This window comes from Cyprinodon variegatus, unplaced genomic scaffold (assembly GCF_000732505.1).
Source record: "Cyprinodon variegatus isolate N-32 unplaced genomic scaffold, C_variegatus-1.0 Scaffold25, whole genome shotgun sequence".
NCBI lineage: Eukaryota > Metazoa > Chordata > Actinopteri > Cyprinodontiformes > Cyprinodontidae > Cyprinodon > Cyprinodon variegatus.
Genome location: NW_015150478.1, coordinates 1,894,449 through 1,916,247, shown reverse-complemented (window position 1 = coordinate 1,916,247; position 21,799 = coordinate 1,894,449). Strand labels below are relative to the sequence as shown.

The following is a 21,799-nucleotide window of genomic DNA, read 5'->3' as shown; positions in this document are numbered from 1 at the left end:
GTTTTCATGGTGGAAAGGGATTATATAGTTTATGGACTCCTGCTGCATAAACTATATAATATAATATAATATATAATATAATATAATATAATATAATATAATATAATATAATATAATATAATATAATATAATATAATATAACATAATATAATATAATAACAGATCTAGCATCCCACAATCCATGCTCACCCCATGATTCATTGCAAAAAAAAAAAAGCTTTTGCACTAAAGACAGATTTAAATATTTAATTGCACTTATAAGAGTAGACGTTATTCATTCAATTAAAGGAAACTAATATTCTCCAATGTCTGCTCGTTTCATTTATTTTCCGATGTATTGATATGAACTGTTATTTCATTTATGCTTGTAGAGTAGTTTCTTTTAATTATATTACTGATTTGGTATTGTTATTTTTGAGGAAAAGACCGTTTTGGTCAAGCACCCTGCACATCTCTGCAGGGAGGCGACAGAAAATTCCAGGCAAACTCGTTTCTCCAGATAAACTTGAACGCAGCACAGAGAATGATGCGTTGAGGGTTAGAGAGGACGATGACAACAAAAATGGACACCGACCGAAAATAACCAGGTAAGACTAACAGTTCGTTTATTCACGTATAGGAGCAGTTGGGTGATAAATGTGCTGGTAATGAGCAAGTAAAAAAAAACAACACTTTGTTAAAAAATGTCCTTTTCCGAGCAGTGGCTGCGAGGTTAACGGCTAGGTTAGCTTCAGTAGCTTCGAGACGTCCACGAGCTTAAAATAAATAATAACGGTTTTGTAACGACAGTTGCAGCGGACGTTTATGTGGTTTGGCTCATGTGTTTATTTAGACAATATAAACAAGCGAGGCCGTTTTTGTTTTCTAAGCTGTTGCCTTGACGCCCCCTTTCTCTGTGCTCGGTAAATCAGCTGTTGGTGTTTTAAATCCCCAACAAGGCCGTGGCTGTGTCGTCCTGTTCAGAGTTTTATTCGAATTAGAGGAGCTGAAAACAAAGTAGCCATTACCGAAAAATAATGAGACTAATTTTTAATTGTTTGTTTTTTGTGAATGTGTTAAACGAAACGTTGCACCTTTCTAGTGTAGATGCTGTTGTAGTTCTCTTAGCAACCACAGAGCGGCGTTGGTGCTGTGATATTTTCTTATTATAATGAACAATGTATTTCTAGGTTTCTAGCTTTTTTATTTGCTGTTGTTTCTATGATTTGTTTTCTTTTAAAGGTCTTTCTCACTTTACAAATTTATGCAGTACTTATTAACTATACATTAATTATTTCTCAGAAATATTAAAGGTAAAATAATTTTTTTGAGAATACATTTATATTCTGCTCTATTTAGATGTATAATATGTATCCAACTTTTGTTTAATTGTGTAAATATCTGTTGTGTTTCTGTTTTTATGACAGGCCCTCAGTGTCAGATGTCCCACTGGCACTAAATAACTGAAAGGCAAGATTGCCCAAAGCTAAGAGGCATGGAGGTCCGCTTTGGTAACGTCGTGTTTAGCTCCAAGTTCGACTCAGGGAACCTAGCCCGAGTGGAGAAGGTAGAAAAAGGGAACTCAAGCCCCCCCTCTGATGGACCCTCTGTGGGAAGTTCCCTCTCAGGGCCACACCTCACCCCTGACTACGAATTCAATGTCTGGACCCAGCCAGACTGTGCAGGCACAGAATACGAGAATGGAAACAGGTAAACCCTGCTTTTTCAACAAAGTTGTTTCATTTACATAATTTTCTCACCTGCTGTCTAATGTTTATGAAATGTTGTTTTCAGATCCTGGTTTTACTTCAGTGTGCGGGGAGCCATGCCTGGGAAATTGCTGAAGATTAATGTGATGAACATGAACAACCAGAGAAAGCTTTATAGCCAGGGTATGGCTCCTCTCGTACGGACCTTACCAGGCAAGAACCGCTGGGAAAGAATCCGGGACAGACCCACAACAGAGGTATATGCCCACTTTTTAAGGCTGCTGGAAACCAACATACAAAGAGGCACAGGAATGTCAGACTGCCTATCATTCTTATTCTCTCCTTTGCTTCTTTGTAGATTGTAAACAACCAGTTCATTCTGTCTTTCACTCACCGGCTACTGGATGTGCGTGGAGCAACCACCTTCTTCTCCTTCTCCTACCCATTCTCCTACACTGAGTGTCAGGAGATGCTGCAGCAGCTGGATCAGAGCTACCCCAATGCTGCTCAGCTCAGTCCGAGCAGGTAAACAAAGACAAGATAAAACACTTAATTTTGGAAGTGTCAGCTGAATTCTTGTTTGCATTGTCTCTGATCTTTTTTATCTTCCTTTCAGTCCACCAGGCACTGTGTATTATCATAGGGAATTGCTGTGCAACTCTCTCGATGGCAATAGGGTGGACCTCCTCACTGTGACCAACTGCAGCGGCATGCAGGATGAGAGAGAAGCATGTCTACCCAAGCTGTTTCCTGACACCAACACTCCCAGACCACATCGTTTCCCGGGCAAGAGGGTAACGTTCTCCCTGGGCTTTGATAATCCAGTGCATTTGCAGAAATCCTGCTCCTGTGATGGTGGGAAGCTCATCCTTCCTCCTTCCTGTCCTGTGTGTGTTTGCAGGTGTTCTTCCTCAGCAGCCGTGTACATCCAGGAGAAACTCCGTCCTCGTTTGTGTTTAACGGTTTCCTCAATTTCATTCTTCGACGAGATGACCCACGTGCGCACATGCTGCGCAACATGTTTGTGTTCAAGCTCATCCCAATGCTCAACCCTGACGGGGTTGTCCGAGGACACTACAGGTAAACCTTTAGCGTTTAGGAGCAAACAGGGACACAAACAGTGGCTTACAGTAGTATTCACACCCCTAAGGCCTTTTCATTTTACCACATTACAACCACAACCTACATTCTGTCTCTTTGTTGCAGACAACCACAAAGCAGTGATTTGATCTAGAAAGTGAGTTGAAGGTTGCAGGTTTTTCAGATTTTGAAACTTTAACTGACTCTGTGCTTTTTAGCACCATCATTAGTTCTGTTTTAGCTGCAGATGGAAACTTATCCTGGGTTACAAGACAGGATAAAAAATCTGCATCAGTTCTGATACCAAAGTATTTTTTAAGTATTTTAATCTGCAGATCCAAGTATGTCTGCTTTAATGTTTTCGGCTGAAAAGTCTCTAGTAGCTTCTCTACTAGCTAGCTGCTACTTGTGGATTGGATTTCCCTTGACGGAGGGAGGTCTCATGAGACACAGATAACAAGACATTCCTCTGTTTAGGAAGCCCATTCCAGGGCTGCAGCTTATCTACTTTTTATCACAACATAAGTATAAAACTAGAAAATGTTGCCTTTCCTGCAAAAATGAAATCTGAATGCTGTATGCTAAACTGTACGCCATCAGAAATGAGCGGATCCTGAAAGCAAGAACTTCACTGAAATGGAATGAACTATCATAAAACCGAAATGTTAAGTGCTCTCCAGAAAAATAGTAGAAGAAAACTGAAGCCAACAGCAGAATTAGCAGACAACAGAACTGCAATAAAGTTTTGAAATCTGATAAATGTGGAAAAACGTTCATAAAGTGTAACTATTTAATCTGGAACCTGACAGAAGGCCATTCGGAAAAGTTTTGCTGAAATATTTGAACTGGCAGAAAACGTAAAGACTTCATTGTTTTTCCACAGACAGAGGAAGACAGCCAGAAAGACAGATTAAACAGAATCATAGGACAAAAATAAAATAAAATAAAAGGATGGAAGGAAGGAAGGAACGATGGATGGATGGAAGGAACGAACGATGGATGGGTGAATGGATGGGTTAGTAATAATGTCCTGATTTATGGATTTCTCCACTGATGATTTTATGTGGACACATTTAGCAAACAGTGTATTAATAACCATTATAAAAGACTTTGTTTTGGCTCTTCACTCACGTTTCCAGCATAATTCATGGAAGATTTTGGTTTTAAAGGGACAAAATACGAGAATGCTCACTGCTTTAGCAAGAAGCTGTGTGTTAGGTTAGGAAGTGCCAACTCTTTGATTGTTACATACTGGATCTAAGGAGAGGAACTGTGGTTTAATCTCACTGTGACGTTTTTCTCTTTTAACAGAACCGATTCCAGGGGGGTGAACCTCAACAGACAGTATTTGAACCCCAGCCCTGAACTGCATCCTTCCATCTATGCAGCCAAATCTTTACTGCTCTACCACCACACACACAATAGATTACACATTACACAACCCACCACACACAGCAACAGCACCCTCCAGACGCAGCCCACTCCTCTAAACAACAAGCCCACCAATCAGCATCAGTCTCCTCCCCTCACTCCCCTTGAAATCAGCTTGAACCAACGCAATGCAGAGAAAGGTGGAAGTTCTGCACAGACAGAGGTTCCCATGGTGATGGAGAACAGCTGGACCACTGAAGAGTCGGGGAAAAAAGACCGGAACTGCTCTTCAGATTCCTCAGAGAAGCTAGCTTCTCAAACTGAAGATAGAACTGATCCAGTGGCAGAGGAGAGTGAAGCAGTGCCTCCCCAGGAGGGAGGAGTGGCGTATTACGTGGATTTACACGGCCATGCCTCTAAACGCGGATGTTTCATGTATGGAAATAACCTTCCAGATGAGAGCCAGCAGGTAGAAGGCTTAATATTCTCCTTCCATTTGAATTGTTTTCGTTAAATGGCTGAAGTCCCATTTATTTTTTATTCTGTTTGGTTTTAAATGGATTATGAGGGAAATAAAAAGTTTATTTTAATCACAACATTGCGTAAACAAATCACCGTTTTCCCCTTTCGTTGGTTTTCTTTCTAGGTGGAGAACATGCTCTACCCACGGCTGATTGCTGTGAATTCTGCTCACTTTGATTTCCTTGGCTGTAACTTCTCTGAGAAAAACATGTATGCACGTGACAAGAGGGATGGGCAGTCTAAAGAAGGCAGCGGCCGAGTGGCCATTCACAAAGCGATAGGACTGCTTCACAGGTAGGACGTCTTCATCTGTATAACCACAGCAATTCACACAATAGCAAAAAGCAGAAAGCTTTTATAACATTTGTCTTTCTGGATTCATCTTTATCTGTTTGGTGACATTAGTTATACTTTGGAGTGCAATTATAACACGGGAAAAACCATGAACAGCATCCCACCCGCCTGCCACGACAGCGGACGGGCGACCCCACCTCCACCCTCTTCATTTCCTCCTAAATACACTCCAGAAATATTTGAGCAGGTAGGAGGAATTGCTTATTTTTACTGTTGATTCCTTACACAGCTAGTCAGTGATTTTCAAAAGTTTTCACACCCAACATTTTATATTGCTAATTTACTATGTAATTTATTGGAATTCGCTGTGATACTCCAACACAAATGAGTGCTGGAAGGAAAATGAAGTGTGCATTTCAAATCCTTGTAGAAATAAAAATGTGAAATGCATGTAAATCCCTCCTCTACTATTATGTCACTGATCTTAATGCAGAAAATAAAGGGGTAAATAATTCCACACATCTGGCCTTTATGGTTTACCATTATTAGAAGAAAACCACACATTTGAATTAGCAGCTGCCTTGGGCCATGTGGGAGATGGAAAACATGTAAAAGGGGGTGCCTTGTTTAGATGAAAGAGAAATGGAACATTTTTGAATTACATTTTTCCATTGCTAAAGCTAAAACTGCATGTCTCCCTAACACACCAAGCTTCATAGATTCAAATATAAATTTGCTCTTCCCTTCATCTGACTAAGCAATAAGGTAAACATACACCTTTAGAGATTCACTACCTCTGTCATACACGCTCTTGTCTGATTTCTGGTTTGTTGTGGAGTGTGTGGTCAGGTGTATTTAGTATGTTGTAAATCTGCAATCTTTTAATTTAATGCATTTATGTTATTTTTGATTTTATTTTAAGACTCGTAGCCGTGACAAATTTCCCCATTTTGGACAAAGAAGTTTCCATCCGTCCCTCCATACGTGAAGAAATAGTGGTGGCGGTATCAGGCTGTGGGAAGATAGAGCTAAACATGGAGATGTTTTTGAAAGAAAAGCTGTTACAGTCTTCGAACGATTTGAGACAGGAACAGCACTAAACATACAACCAGAGATTCATTTAATTGATTCATTTATTATACTGTAACTTAAAATCATCGCTTTGAATTAGGGCTGGGCGATAATTCAATAACGATATATATCGATCGATAGACGTGTGGCGCAATAGAAAAAAAGAGAGTCGGTAAAAGTTCGATAAAAAAGAAACGCAGTTTTCCTTCCTTCTCATTGTAGCCTAGCATGTAGGTTTATGCTAGTCACTACTTTCTCCCAACCAATCACAATCGCGGACCCAGGCACGCCGTCACAAAGCGCCGCCCTCTCAAACCACAACACAGAGCACATGAAGATAAAAAAGGAGAGGCGGAGGAAATTGTTCCAAAGAAGGGTTTTTGTAGTTCGCCAGTTTGGCAGTATTTCGGTCATGGCAAGTCGGACCAAAAACAAACCACAGTCATCTGTAAAATGTGTAGGGAACCAGTGAAAACCAAGTCTGATAACACAACCAACTTTTTTTTTTTTATCATCTCAGCCGCTCACACCCGCAGGAGTACGAGCTGTGTAGGCCCCGGCGCGGCTCTCCTCCGAGGAATCTTCGGGAATTTCGGGAAAATATATGTATATTTTCAGTTCTGGGCAGTTTCCCACGTAGTTCTAACAATTGAGAGAAAAATGAAAAATGTTATATTTATTTCGGTCACTTTTCTGGTCACTTTAGTTTATTCTTTGTCAGTATTTAATAACATAACTCAGGTCTCTTAAGTTATTTTTCTTTAAAACAATTCTGTTATGGTTAAAAAAGTTGGTTAAATAAAGATTTAATTGGAAGTCTGTGTTTGTGTTTTTTATTAAAATTAAATCATTTAGCAATATTATAAAAAGTCCAGGCAGAGCTGCACATAAAATATGGTTTCAAATCTTTTCAGTAATTATCGATATCGATCAATATGCATTTTTTTTTATCGATAAGCTTTTTTTCTATATCGCCCAACCCTACTTTGAATCCCAATAAACCATATCTAATTTGTATGTTTAGCATGAAAATGTGGAATACCTTTTACAAAGAAGCAGAATTTGTTATGTTTAGGCTGATACCTCTACACTCTTGCTCATAGCTGTGTGTTATTTCTATTTCATAAATTTTTGATGTGCATCAGGTGGGACGTGCTGTGGCGGTCTCTGCCCTGGATATGGCTGAGTGTAACCCGTGGCCACGTCTCGTGCTTTCTGAGCACACCTGCCTAACCAACCTGCGAGCCTGGATCCTCAAGCACGTCCGCAATACCAAAGGTCTGAATATGCATATCAACGCGCTGCCAAAAGGACATAACGGCAGCAAGGTGTCGCCACCAAAAAGTTTCAACAAGTGAGTTCTGTGTAAGCCTGAAGTCCAGAGTGTGTTTACTGGCCTCCTTACAGATGGATCACTAGTTTCTGTTTATCTTGATCTGTCGCAGCTTCTTGTCCGGATCAGCATCAGAAAACACGATCAGCCGCGTTCGCTGCAACAGCCAGAGCAGCAGCAGCCAGACCCCCTCTCCCAAAATGCACAGTTCCCCGAGCTTTACCTTCGGCTGCCCCCCTCCCAGAAGTCACGCGCCGCACAGCAGCACACATCCCAGTGGACGAGGAGCCAACAGGACACATGGACCTGTTAGGGGTGAGTTGACCTTACCGTCTAATTGGGAAGATTTTCTTTTTCTATCACTGGTTGATGTGTGTGTTGGTTTTAGGGTTTGCTGGGATGGCAAATTTAAACTTCCCCTAAGCAATACTTGCATGACTCCTCCTCCTCCTTTCAGTGCATTCTCTCCTTCCACCATTAAGTCTGTTTAAAACTGTCCCCTCATATCCAGCAAGTCCTAAGAGTTATTTTTTTGGTTTTACAATTGTTAATTAAGCCACAATAAATCCATGGTTCTTTTCATTTGCTTTCCATATTTTGGGATGTTTCAGACTTAAAATCCCATCGTCAGGTCTGTAATTATATGAATTATTCACTTTCATTCACCTCTCTTAAGCCTTTATGTTCAGTTTAATTGACAATTTTATTTTGTTTAACATGTTTAGAGGGCCCCTGATCAGATCAACTTTTTCCTACTTCATACCCCTATTTCTTACCCGCATTGTGCCATTTTTATTTCTAATTACTTTTATTTCATACCTCTATACAAACTAAGGTTAAAAGATAGCAACAGATTGCAGTTTGTCAAACATACTAAGGATCATATTTATCACAATTATTCGCATTTCCTCTCTTATCTTTCTTTTCTATCTTCCCAAACTGTCATGAACCGAGGACAGATGGACCTAGTATTCAGGAGAGACAGTCAGTAGGAAAGTTCAAAAGGTTTATTAAAATAAAAACCAAACAAAAGCGGAGCTGTGGCTCGCGGACACTGCAGGCGGGGGGGCGGGGCACCGCCCAATCTCAGACACTCTGGTTTAACAGTCCAAACCACGAGTGTCCCCAGTGCTGGAGTCCCAGAGGTTATGCTGGAAGCTGATCCTGGTGAGAGATCCAGAACAGACAGGAACAGAAACAGGTGGCAGGATCCAGACTTCCAGGTATCCACAGGCTTCCAGGAGGGTTCAGAGTCAGACTGGGACCAGAAGCATGACCAGGTGGTCACGCACAGGAGCAGACAGGATCAGGTGCAGACAGGCAGGCTCAGTGGAAGAGGGTAGCCGAGACAGGACGTAGGAACCGGAACTTGAAGCAGGACTTTAAACTGGTCTCCTCTCTGGAGCCAGGCTTACTTAGATAAAAACTGACCCCCCCCCCATAATGAGCCAAAAACCCAGAGGACTCCGCGGGGGAGGAACAGTGGACGATCAGGAGACGAGACAAACACTAAAACCCTCTTTTCACTGGCAGCTAGGATCCAGGACATGAACCAAGTAAAAACTGAAAAGACAGACTAACATAAAAGAGAAGCAATGATCTGGCCCTGAATGCTCAGGCTGAACTGAATATAAACCAGAGGAAACAGGTGAGAGGAATAAATTATAATTGAGGCAGGGAAAGAAGAGGGCAGGTGAGAGGGATTACTAATTAAGGGAGAGCAAACAGGCCAGATCATGACACAAACTCCTCTCAACTCTGTGAGCTTAACATCTTTGTCATCAGCCAATAAAATTATATACAGATATTATAGCCTATTAAATATTGAATCCAGACAGTTCATTTAAATTGATAACCCCTGGTGAAATGGCACAACTCTAAGCTAGCTAATTAGCTATTATGCATTGGTCATGCCAAGAAGTGTTTCCTGATGATAAACTACAAGTAGGATTCAGAAAGCCTCCTATTAGAGGTTTTCTGAATCAAAGTCATCAAAGCTCTTCTAAAACATTCTCCAGCAGATGGCGCCATTAGTCAACTAAGTGAGCTTAGAAAAAATCCAAAATGAGGAGGTTTGAAAAATGGGAGAAATTACTAACTTTCAGAGACACAGAATACTGTCAAGTTATTCCTGCTTTTCCAAGCTGCAAAGCAGCTGGTTAGCTTCAAAGACTTTTTAAAAGTCATAGGAAAGTCATATTTAAATTTCAAATCATTCTGGCTTAAACATGTATGTAAATCTATTCAGACCACATTGTCCCAAAAGTTAGAACATTTCTATTTAAAAAAAAATCCTTTCATAAAATCTGTAGGGTTTTTTTTTGTTTTGTTTGTTTGTTATCTTATACAGGCCAGTTAGTTATACGTCAGCCTGAACACCTAAATTCGGCCAATCATATATCAACAGTCATCTGTCAATCAAATTTTTTCGGTCATAGCATCTTGATTCATATGTCGCAGCTAATATACGCAACGGTTCAAATAAGAATCATTTACTTTACCACTGGGACGTCTTAAGCCAGAGAATTGTTAAACACAACGGTTGGAACGGCCGTTTCATTAAGACTTTAAGCATGTGGAAACTAGCCCCTTTCCTTTATTTTTGGAAGTGATAGATGTGTATCTTTACAGAAAATAAATCCATTAACATTATTAATCTCCTTTATAAGGATGACCCAGATATAAGAAAAATACAGCACAAAGTGCAAACTAGCCAATACAATAAAAAAAAAGGATCACAATTAATATGATTAAATTATTCACAGCAACAAGGTGTCAAGCAATAAAGCATCTCTTTAAAGCAAATCTTTGACAGTTTTTCTGTAAAACTAGATAAAGAGATGAGGGTTTATAACCTCATCATGCAGATAATTCCAACACCTGACTTATCTTTCCAGACTCTGTGAGCACACAGGGTACCTGCAACCACAACCTGCTGCTGTCTGGAGTACAGAATACTTGGGAGTAAAGATATGATGCCCTTTTTCTTAAACGGCTTTGTTAAAATGCTTCATCCCATTAACATTGAGTGAGCTCTAACTGGTAAGCCTACTTTAAAGACTCTACAGATTTGCAGGGGATAAAATGGGAAACATTTGTCACAATGTTCGGTATATAAATGTATAGTTAATAAAAATAGTTTGTTTTAATAATTTGAATGTTATGGAGTATTTATTTCATTTTATAATAATATGATGTGACTTACACTCACCGGCCACTTTATTAGGTACACCTGTCCAACTGCTCGTTAACATTTAATTTCTAAGCAGCCAATCACATGGCGGCAACTCAGTGCATTTAGGCATGTAGACATGGTCAAGACAATCTCCTGCAGTTCAAACGGAGCATCAGTATGGGGAAGAAAGGTGATTTGAGTGACTTTGAACGTGGCATGATTGTTGTTGCCAGAAGGGCTGGTCTGAGTATTTCAGAAACTGCTGATCTACTGGGATTTTCACGCACAACCATCTCTAGGGTTTACAGAGAATGGTCCGAAAAAGAAAAAACACCCACTTGTTGATGCCAGAGGTCAGAGGAGAATGGCCAGACTGGTTCGAGCTGATAGAAGGGCAACGGTGACTCAAATAACCACCCGTTACAACCAAGGTGGGCAGAAGAGCATCTCTGAACGCACAGTACGTCGAACTTTGAGGCAGATGGGCTACAGCAGCAGAAGACCACACCGGGTGCCACTCCTTTCAGCTAAGAACAGGAAACTGAGGCTAAAATTTGCACAAGCTCATCGAAATTGGACAATAAGAGATTAGAAAAACGTTGCCTGGTCTGATGAGTCTTGATTTCTGCTGCAACATTCGGATGGTAGGGTCAGAATTTGGCGTCTACAACATGAAAGCATGGATCCATCCTGCCTTGTATCAACGGTTCAGGCTGGTGGTGGTGGTGTCATGGTGTGGGGAATATTTTCTTGGCACTCTTTGGGCCCCTTGGTACCAATTAAGCATTGTTGCAACGCCACAGCCTACCTGAGTATTGTTGCTGACCATGTCCATCCCTTTATGACCACAATGTACCCAACTTCTGATGGCTACTTTCAGCAGGATAATGCGCCATGTCATAAAGCTGGAATCATCTCAGACTGGTTTCTTGAACATGACAATGAGTTCACTGTACTCAAATGGCCTCCACAGTCACCAGATCTCAATCCAATAGAGCATCTTTGGGATGTGGTGGAACGGGAGATTTGTATCATGGATGTGCAGCCGACAAATCTGCGGCAACCGTGTGATGCCATCATGTCAATATGGACCAAACTCCCTGAGGAATGCTTCCAGCACCTTGTTGAATCTATGCCACGAAGAATTGAGGCAGTTCTGAAGGCAAAAGGGGGTCCAGCCCGTTACTAGTACCTAATAAAGTGGCCGGTGAGTGTATATCATACAAGACTTGAATCTGTCCCCTATACTGAAAGGATTGATTGATTTTAAACACTATACTGCTTTTCGCTTTGCACCACGTCTTTTCTCCTCTCTGTTTACTTTTGATCACTGCTGCACTTTATGGAAAGGAAATGTTAGGTGGATCAATACCTTATAATAACAAGTTGCACCTTCTTACTCATGTTTAGGGAGTTTAGTTAGTTTAAAGTGACCTTAAAAGTATAATTGAGGATTTTCCTGAATTTTTTAAAAGACCTGTCCTCTTCACTTAAAAAAAAAAAGAAAATGCGCATGCACAACCCTGTGCCCGCTACCGAGAGGGAACGCCTGTGCGAGAGCTTGCACAAGCCTATTTCTCCTTGTTTAATTAGCAGTGACCTAAAATGAATTTCTCCGAATAGCATGCAAACTTTACCTGTCGAGTAGAAACTTTGCAACCGAGGTATCAGTGGGAAGCCCGACCTGTTCTTTCAGTGTACGCCATCACATGGAAGAATCTACCTAAAACACTCTGGTCTTGGTTCTCTCTCCTGAGGCCTTTCTCTTCTTCTCATACACTTAATGAACACTTTTCCTCTTGCGTCCCTCGTCCATTTTCATAGAACGGCAGTGACAAAGGCTAGCTTCAATGTCTGGCTGAATCCGTAGCTCATCACATGTATACACCTGATAGTGTGCATGTGCAGAAACATATGAACAGAATGATTGACAATTAGGAGGACCACTTATTTTGATGATCGACCCGAAAAAAGAACATCCTCCCCTATACCATTGAAAAGCTTCCTTAGAACTAGCGCTAGGAGGTAGCGTTTGCAGACTAAATTTGGAAAATAAAATAAAGATTTAGTCTGAAACGCAAGAAATGTGGAAAGCCTGAATGTTTCTGTGAATGAATGTGTGCAGCACAGTCCCTGCATGTTTCTGAGCCTGGTGTACGTGTGTGTGTGTCTCTCTCTCCTCAGACGCTAAGCCTCAGGAGAAGAGACGCCCCTCCCACAACCGTCCCGTTCTCCGATCTCCCAGCAACAGCCACAAACCCTCCCGCCCCCCTCTGTCCCCCCCTTCCTCCTCCTCGTCCTCCTCTTCTTCAGTATGTGCGGCAGGTTCCTGTCCCCTTCCGGCTCCGGTCAATATAACAGGTCTGTACACCCTTCAGCCCCCCCGCCTGTCCGCCTTGCTCCCCTCCCTCCAGGCTTTGCCTCGGCCTGGGCTGCTCTCCAAACTGAGCCCACTGCTTCTTCAGAGCCTTCCACCCTCCACCAGCTCTACAACGGGGCCAAAGTCGGACTAAATCAAACTCATCCAGTGAGACTGTGTGTTCGCGTGCTGAAATATTAACGGTGCTAGATTTTAAGGCATATCACAGACTGACCAGTAAACTGAGTTATCTATATTTGCTGACAAAGGGACAGGTTGGGCATTTGAGTTGCATTCCCTTGAAAACAGGGCACATACATCAAAGTACTGCACATACACCAACGTACAAAAAAAAACTAAAGAAAACAAACAAAAAACATTTAATGCCCAGAAGGAATGGTCTGATTTAGACAAAACATGGGGACCAGTGATGGCTCTGACCAGGAACGCCAATGCTGGAGCTCAAAGGTAGTAAGGAGCAGCATTAAATAGTGAAAATGGTGAGAAAAAGTCTCCACCTTCTATAGTAATTCCAGAGTTATCTTTTCAATATGCTGCTTTTCAGACTTGCACAAGGCCTGCTTTTATTTTTGCTGTTGCCCTGTATGTGGGGGGGGAAGAGTTTACTTTTAAAGCTTCAGGATGGCTCCCGACACAAGAGCCAGTTGGTTTTAGTAAAGGACCAAAGTTTCAAAGGTCTTCATAAATCCAATGATTTTACTGAATTTACTGATTTACATCAATGTGCATAGATACAAAACTATTAGTTTAACCTGCCAAACAAAGCAATGCTGTCATTTTTAAAAACCCAAGGAATGTACCTTTAGTCTACAATTCTATACTAAGATTACTTCCCATCTTTAACATGGGAGGTGATATAAGTAATTCCAGACCCCATAAGAGCAGTGAAATAATCGCATACCTCACCCTTAGATCAAAGCCAGTTATGGGGTTGTTATTTCTTTATTTAAGATTGAACCTGGCTGCTATTTAGGCAGTTTACAGCTTAACATTTGGTTCTTTAGTGACTAAACTACCTACATTTTTTTTCTATTTTGGGAAGGTATGAGATTACATGTTTCACAAACAGAATGTTTTAATATAGGTCTTCTATGCAGACAGTTGAATTTAAAGCTAGTTTTAATAAAACAACCAATTCATAACACTCATTTAATTTAGCAATAATGTTCAAGTTGCTTAAGCGTATTACAGAGAAGTTTAACCTTTTATCCTTAGAAAGTAACACTACAGAGTGTGAAAAGCTGATATCAGCTGATTATTTAGTTAGGTTATCTGCTCCAATAGAGCTTTTAGTCAGCTGCTTAACAAACAGCTGCTAATAGTGGAACATTTCTTTCTAAAACTTTACCCAAATAAACATTGCTGTTATCTAAATGAAGTTTGCGTTCGTTGTTAGGAAGTCATCATATTAAAAGGACTAAAAAGGGGTTGGAATGGGATGATGGGGAAAATCAAGCTGTTATAAAGAAGTACATTTTTACAACCTTGATATGGGTCGATACTGGTAACTGAACCAATACCTGATCTATTACCATGGAAACATTACTGATTACAGCCACTCTGCATAAAGTTCACCACTTATTTGATAATTGACACTTCCACCTTTGCTCTCCATCTTTACCAAATGTTACCTGAACCGGACCATTCCTTTTGGATGCTTGTCTTGGTGCTTAGCTTTTCTTTTGTCCCTCTGTCCTCAATAGATCTTGGTGTGATAACAGTGAGTTTTCTCTACAAATTATAAGCTAAAAGAAGTCATGTGATTTGAATTTTGATGAGCTAGCTATCAGTTTTTATATGCTTCACTCGACTTACTGTTTGGTTCTATAGGGAGTTTCTTGAGCTCTCCCGATAAACAGAGGATATACCCCCATGTTGCACTTATACCTGTAGCATTATTATTATTTTTTTGTCTTTTAGTGTAATGGAGTTGCAGAGTTAGGTAGAACTTTTTCTGCTTAATTTTTGTTTGTGAAATGAAAACTGGCTGAATACCAAAACTGAAGTTATACGGTCATTGATAGCTTGTAAATATGAGGTTTCTGTTGACTATGTTTAATGTTTAATAACAGAATTAGATTTAAAGATTATCTATATGTGTGTTTATGTGCAGTTCAGTTCAATCTTGTCATTCCTGCGTCGGACCCACATGGGTTGTGACCTAATAATGTTCACTGCGTAGCCTAATGCCAGAACCGTTTTCCAGGTGGGCTCTGGATTATATCCTCATGGTTTGTGCAATTGTAGAGCTGCTTGAAAAGAAGCAAGGTTTACCAGCAATCGGTAAAGCTAAAAAAGTTTTATATATTTATTATAAGATGTCAGTATTAGTTCTATCGTAAATGAAATATATGGGTCATTATCTATTCAGCCTTTAAATGTTTTTTGGTGAAAGTTTCTCTACTTTTAGTAGATGGTTATTAAGCATTTTTATAAAATATCCAAACAATTAATCTGCTGTGGAATAAATTGTTATTGTCTGCACTTTGGTTTTATGTGTCGTTCTAGTACCTGAAGGTGGTTTGTGTTTAGTTGTAAAACGTAGAATATCTGTGATGTTTGAAAATTTTCTTAGCAGAAACATTGTTGCTGTAGCTGCCATCTGATAACACATTCTAGCTGTCGTGTGCCTTGCTTTGTGCTAAACTATTGTTTGATTTGATCTTATAAAAAGCTCCAAACATATTTTACATCTTATTAGACTTTTAATGGTGCAGCTGCCCATACAATGACAAGATGTGTAAGAAGACAATCTTACTTAATTCTAGGAAAAGCCAACCTTTATTTTAAGATTGATTTATTCAGTTGGAAAAATAAATGCCGTGCTCTCGTCGTCTCAGTTTCACCTTGGATAGATTCTTTACGATTTTAATCCCCAGAGTAAATGATCACAGGATGGTCATTTTACTGCACTTTACTGCAATGATTTAATTGTGTGTTTTGAATCCTTATCCTTGTGAAAAGCTGAGAGGATCAGAGGTTCTCAGCCATATTTAACAGTAGGCAGAAAGGCATATTGGCTCTTTTGATGTCAGACCGACTGATTTTTTGTCGTCAGAAAGCTCAATCTTAGAGGTATCTGATAGTTTATTTTTTCTTTTAGGTCTCAGTTGGTTTCAAAATGTTTTATATACTTATGTTGGAGTGAATGGTTTTCCCTAACATGCTCCCATGTGCTTTTTTTGTTACATTATGGTCACTATGCATAGTAGCAACCTTAAAATGGGTTATACTCCAGCCTATTGGAGAGCAGAGAGATAAAACGTGCTCCTCTCTGACATCCAGTTTATGCCACTGAAACACAGGAAGTAGAGGTTTACAATTAGCAGTTACCGAATAAATTTAATCTACTTTAAAAGGAGAAAAAATGAAAATAAATGCTTCTTTTAAAATATTCGAGTTAACTATATTTTGATGGTTTTGTTAGTAGATCCAACATTTCCGTCAAAGGAAGCAATTATTCCTTATTGTGACATCCTTTTCCTCCCTGAGTACATCTGCTAAAATTTAAGGTTGGATTTTTCTTTCCTTTGCATCGTACTACTGCAGTAGAAGAGTTGGTTTATGGGTTTTCACTGATCTTTGATCGTGATAAATCCAGACACTATATAAAACATGTTCTGTTTTAAACATGCTCTATATGTGGCTTTAAGTTAAGTTTCCACTCTAAGAAAAATGAGCAAAAGGCTTGAAGTAGGTCAGTGTTTGATTCTTCTGCTTCTCTTTGAGGCGATTATTTCCATGTAGCTATTTTCTACTGATTTGAACCGGGTGGGGAAGCTGTTGGTCCGGTGCTCCCAGGTTTGATGAGCGCAGGATGGGATTAGATTAGATATTGTAGTTTATTTCTACTCTCACTGTGAATTCTAATGTCTGTGTCCAAACTTGTTTTGACATCAAGGTGCACCCGTCTTCATTTGAAATAAGAAAACTAGCTTTAGGTGGAAACACTGTATGCATAGTTAGATGTTTATGCTTTATAATCTCTGTGAGAATTGTGTCATTTTCTTTAATGCGTTGCAAACCTGCACCAGATGTCTTTTTTCTTGTAACGACTGGTTAATATCCTCTTACTGAATGTGCTGCTGTCTTTTATTGCGTTACTGTTTAACTTCTTGAATAAAGAAAAGTCCATTTGTGAAAGTAAATAGTGTGCAAGTCCTCTGACCAATGTAATAATTATCAAATTTTATATTTTTAAATGTTATGTCTTTCAACTTCCACAATAAAATATGGAACCTCCTGAAAATCAAAAAACAGGAACCTGGTTGCTCGTTGGAAGGCTTACATGAATTATGATACGGCTATAGAGGTTTAAACGTGCCAAAGATGTTAAACGTACACATTTTCCTGTATTTATGTCCCTTCCTGTTGTTGACAGGCATCAGCTGCCCAGATTTTAAGGTTGAAGGAGCCAGTTTGGCTGGCTGGTCCAGAGCACCATTCCCAACGCGTGCCGGCCGTGTTGGCCGAAGCTGTCGAGGTGTCGCAGTCAGTCATCGCTCCGCTGAGAGCTGTAGAGAGGTTTGCTGACCCAGAGGAGCAAGTTCTCTTTGCTTTGTACGCTAGCTATGTACAGCTTCCATATTCCGTTGTGTTCTAAGTCCTCTCTCAATGTGTCGATCTGTCACAGACGTCTAAAGACACGCGGCCTCAACATATCCTGTCATCATTCAAAATCAGCAAGTAAGTCTAGCTTTTTTACAGTTTGGGATTTCCTGCAAAAAAATGGGCGTCTTGAAACAAGATAGAAGCACTAAATCTGGGGGAGAAGGTAATCGGAAGGGAAATGATCTGTCCATGTCTTTCTTAAATCAAGATTAAATAGTAGAATTAGACATTTAAATTAACTCTTGAAACATAAATTATTAATAAATTCTAAACGAGTTTTATCTTAAAAAAAAAAGTCTAATTTAACTTTTTTTCTAACTTTTTTTTTGTCAAAGAGTTGTAGGTTTAAATCATCCTTGTGTGATTAATAACTCCTCTCCTGCCCGCCTAGGTGCGAGCTGCAGCCGCACACCAGCCGCATCCCCATCCGCAAAGCAGGGTCCTCTGAGGCTCCCCTCCCACACCTTAAAGCTTCTGTTTCCACGTCTGGAGACAGTGAGGTGGCCTCCAGCATGAAAGTCCTGAAGCTGCTCAGACCTGGGCTCCACAGACATCTGGCCATGTCAGGCACGTACCATGTTTGCTTTTCTTTGCTTCCATAACTTAAAATTCCTCAATTCTTTTTTTTTTTTTTATGCATGAATTGTCTCCAAAAGTGTTCAGACCTCAACATTTTCTGAGTCACAACAGCAGGCCTCAACATATTTTAAATAAAATACACCAAAAAAGCTGATAATTGGAAAGAATTTGTATTTAGTTATCTCTGCTTTGATCCCCTTAAAGGTATAGTGAAGGATTTTCCCAATTTTTTTTTTTTTAAAAGACCCATCCTCTCTACTTAAAAAAAAAAAAATGTACATGCACAACCCTGTACCCGCTTCAGAGAGGGAACGCCTATTAAACACATGAGAGCATGCTCGAGCTCATTTCTCCTGGTGCACGCTCTGTTTCAAAGTTGCTGTTTGCATCGCTCATACAAGCTTACTTTCCAAAAGATTTGCAATTTTTCGACTATGTCAGACTCACCACCGGTAAGTGAAAATGAGGACGAGCACATACTGTAGGATGGCCTTACATAAACATATGACCAGAATGATTGATAATTAGGATGACCACTTATTTTGATGATCCAACTGGAAAAAGAACATCCTCCACTACACCTTTAAAAGAAATCCAGTACAGGCAATTGCTTCAAAAGAAACCTAGCCGGTATATAGAACATCTGTTTACTTTGTCCATTTTGAGTGAGCTTGAGCTAGTTTGCTAAGAAGAATAGCCAATTAGTCTTAGGATATATCAAGCTTTTAGGGATTTGTCCAACACTTGGAGTTGTAATGATTAAAGGTGGATCTGCAAAATAATGTCTGACAGTAATCTGGAAACAAATACATGCCTCTTTTATAATTTTTATTTAGTTTATAGTTTTATTTTACCCTTTCAAATTTGCTCCTCAATTTGTGGTGTTCTGTCACATACCTGCAAAATGCTAGAATTACTTGCTGTAATTTAACAAAAGGTGAAAAGGGGATACTGTCCAGGTAGTGTTTTGTAATTGATGTCCTGGTGTAAATACTGGTATGTTTTTCATTTTTAAGGTTACATTTAACACATATTCACATCCCAATTACTATGATGATATCTCCATATTGTTGAAACTGTATCATCATGATTGGAGTAAAAACTTGTGATGTAAATAAAAATCTTGATTAACATTTTTCTACTATTCAGGCTTATCCAAAAAGGATGGTGCCTCAAAGCTGGCCTCCAGAACGCTGCTAGTGAAGGACACAGAGAAGAATCCAATTTACACCACAGAACCCATCACTGTGCCTACAGCGGAGATGGACAGAACTGCAGAACAGGTGAGGATCTACATGTTAAGATTCAGGCAAAGTCAAATGCATAAGATATCTAAAACCTGACAAAGTGTTGGTTTTTTTTTTTAGGCTGAGGAGAGTCCAGCTATGCTGGGGCCAGAGGCTGCCAACATGTGTGAGACAGCGACCCTGTGTGGAGAAGCTTAGACACTGCACCCAGGTCCAGGAGCTCACAAATAGACTAAACTACAGTATTTATTTTTTGCCAACTGTAAGCTCACATTAAAATTCCAAATTATTAACCAATATTTCAAATAAGAGGAGGAACTGTCATTTCTTAAGTGTTAAATATGCTATACAACGGATTTAGTGACCTTTTGAATGGCTGAGCAGCCATTGAAGATCCAAGTGCCTTTCTTTACGACACTGAAACAGCAGCTGGAGTAGTGCAGCATAAATTGTTTTCGAGCTGAAGAATAAACTTGAAATATCCCTGTAACATTTCAGCTCCGACCACCGTTTCACACTTTGTTTAATCGGTTTTCTTTTGAGCAAAGAAATTTGCTCTGATTGACCAACACTATTGTGCTTGAATTTTAAGTCACTTGTTTAGACATGTATTATCAATCATTTGTTTGTCAAACCTGAGCACAGCAGCACCTTTGTTACATTTAAACCATGGTTAGAAAATGGACTGTTTTGGTTTTTTGTGCTACTATTTCTGAAAGGATGTTTCCCTCCTTTGGACTTTTTAGTTAATAATGTGACATTGGTATTTTCAGAAGCATTTAGAGTTGTATTGTTTTAACGAACCACCCAAGTTCTCACTGCTGTATAAACATTCCTATGTTGAAGAAACTGTGACATATATATATATATATATACACACTGCAAAATTAATCTCAAATTAGAACTGAAGATGTATCCCAGTAAATGAATTCAAATATATATATATATTTTTTTTTTTTTTTTGAAAATGGTTACTTATTTATCAATAAATCATTTAATGACAATATGGCTGTTTTTGTGCAGACAATCAAGGGGAAATCTGTCCTGCAGACATCTTTGTTTTAGCAAAGCTACAAAGGATCCGCGGTAATTATCTGGCTTTTTCCCCAGTGCTGCTTGAAAAATAATGGAAGGTTGGACAGAAGGAAAACATAAAAGGTGCAAAAACAATATTAAATTAAGATAATATTGGACTTAATTAAATCTAAATGTATTTTAAACCACGCAGTTGAGCTTTTAATATCTTGTGGACAACTGTATCTATAGAAAATCTAGAAGGGTCTATGGAGGGCTGCCAACAGAAATAACTTGATATTGACCTCCCTATGCCAGAAGTAATACTAAAAGCAGTCAAATTTCAGCAGTTCAAAATCTTAAATAGCAGCAGTGTTTTAAACATTTTAAGGCATAACATTTCTATTGATTTTACCTCTAATAGCCCTATACTATAAGTTTCATATATAGACACACAAGGGTTAGTTTTGTTGTTTATAATTCCTACAAATATTGAAGAACGCAAGTGTGGAAAAAGCCTGAGGCCGTGATAAAACTGAATTCAACATTTTTTTTTTATTAGAAATAAAACAATGTGGTGCAACAGAACATCTTCTAAAGGTGAACTGGATGGGAAGATTGGGACTCCGACTCTTATCTCACCTGAGGGGGTAAAAGGAAAAACAAATTAAGGTTCTAATTCTAAAAGTTGTAATCCAGCTTTACCCCCCCATGCATTTAATAAAGAAAACAACTTTACACTTTAATCAGTGGGTGACTTCGTGCTGATAGAAAATGTAGTTAAAATACACTCACTTCTCCAGTCATTGTAGTGAAATCTACTCCTGTTTCTTGGGATTATTCACAGCAACATAATGATAGAGCACAACCAGCAGGAATAACGACACTCCAAGCATGTTGGCAAAGATTGCCAGCTGAACATCAGTCACCATCCTGGATTAAAAAAAGAAGAAAAACATTAAGTCAAGAGACAGGGGAAATGTTTTATTAGAGATTTGAATGCAGCATTGCTTCAAAATTTAAACCACTTCATTTTGTAGCTACTTTGATTTTGGTACATAGATTAGTTAAGGCATCAAAACCAGCGACATTAAAAAGATGGGTATCGTCTACAACGACAGCCAACAGTTGAAATAGGATTTACAATAAAAGAAAACATACAACTTTTGTTTTTATTATTTCCTACAAATGTACAACAGTCAAACCACAGCTTGATTATGAATTGTAACATCAACATTTTAAAGTTTGTTTTCAAGCTGATCTCACATGATGACAGGAGAGCAACATTCTTCTTGTTGGATTTATTGGCGGTTGGCAACAAACATTTAGTAGGATTACCGCCACTTACTGTATGGATTGAGGTTTGTGATGGACTATCTACTAAAAAACAAATAAATTCTAAGGAAAAAAAATAAAATGTAATAACTATATATA

General features: G+C 39.3%; 2 protein-coding genes across 4 annotated transcripts in view; one reads left to right on the top strand and one right to left on the bottom strand.

The window, feature by feature from the left end:
• Nucleotides 1–472: 472 nt before the first annotated feature.
• agbl5 (ATP/GTP binding protein-like 5) lies at nucleotides 473–20,266 on the top strand. Of its 2 annotated transcripts, XM_015394983.1 has the most exons (17): nucleotides 473–587; nucleotides 1,407–1,689; nucleotides 1,774–1,945; nucleotides 2,047–2,213; nucleotides 2,305–2,482; nucleotides 2,590–2,768; nucleotides 4,080–4,608; nucleotides 4,786–4,955; nucleotides 5,067–5,202; nucleotides 7,172–7,380; nucleotides 7,472–7,674; nucleotides 12,719–12,895; nucleotides 17,296–17,438; nucleotides 17,548–17,600; nucleotides 17,917–18,092; nucleotides 19,254–19,387; nucleotides 19,472–20,266. In XM_015394983.1, the coding sequence occupies exons 2-17, from the start codon at nucleotides 1,475–1,477 to the stop codon at nucleotides 19,547–19,549; spliced, it is 2,919 nt and encodes a 972-aa protein (XP_015250469.1). In that variant the 5' UTR covers nucleotides 473–587; nucleotides 1,407–1,474; the 3' UTR covers nucleotides 19,550–20,266. The 2 variants fall into 2 exon arrangements, with proteins under 2 accessions (XP_015250469.1, XP_015250474.1); XM_015394988.1 differs by lacking the exon at nucleotides 12,719–12,895.
• Nucleotides 20,267–20,923: 657 nt separating this feature from the next.
• ost4 (oligosaccharyltransferase complex subunit 4 (non-catalytic)) overlaps nucleotides 20,924–21,799 on the bottom strand; it is a 2,736-nt gene continuing 1,860 nt past the window's right edge. Inside the window, exons 1-2 of one of the 2 annotated variants that reach the window (XM_015394607.1) lie at nucleotides 21,161–21,298; nucleotides 20,924–21,007 (exon numbers count right to left, since the gene is read on the bottom strand). In XM_015394607.1, coding sequence (XP_015250093.1) covers nucleotides 21,184–21,297 — 114 coding nt within the window. In that variant the 5' untranslated portion in view covers nucleotide 21,298 and the 3' untranslated portion in view covers nucleotides 20,924–21,007; nucleotides 21,161–21,183. Of the gene's footprint in view, nucleotides 21,008–21,160; nucleotides 21,299–21,799 lie in introns of those variants that run through there. The other variant, XR_001481837.1, reaches the window with a different exon arrangement.

Excerpts from the sequence above, each read along its gene's own strand:
- agbl5 (XM_015394983.1), top strand. The coding sequence starts at position 1,475 with ATGGAGGTCCGCTTTGGTAACGTCGTGTTTAGCTCCAAGTTCGACTCA. Across the intron at positions 12,896-17,295 it reads GGCTCCGGTCAATATAACAG|GCATCAGCTGCCCAGATTTT; the intron begins GTCTGTACACCC and ends TGTTGTTGACAG. Across the intron at positions 17,439-17,547 it reads CCGCTGAGAGCTGTAGAGAG|ACGTCTAAAGACACGCGGCC; the intron begins GTTTGCTGACCC and ends GATCTGTCACAG.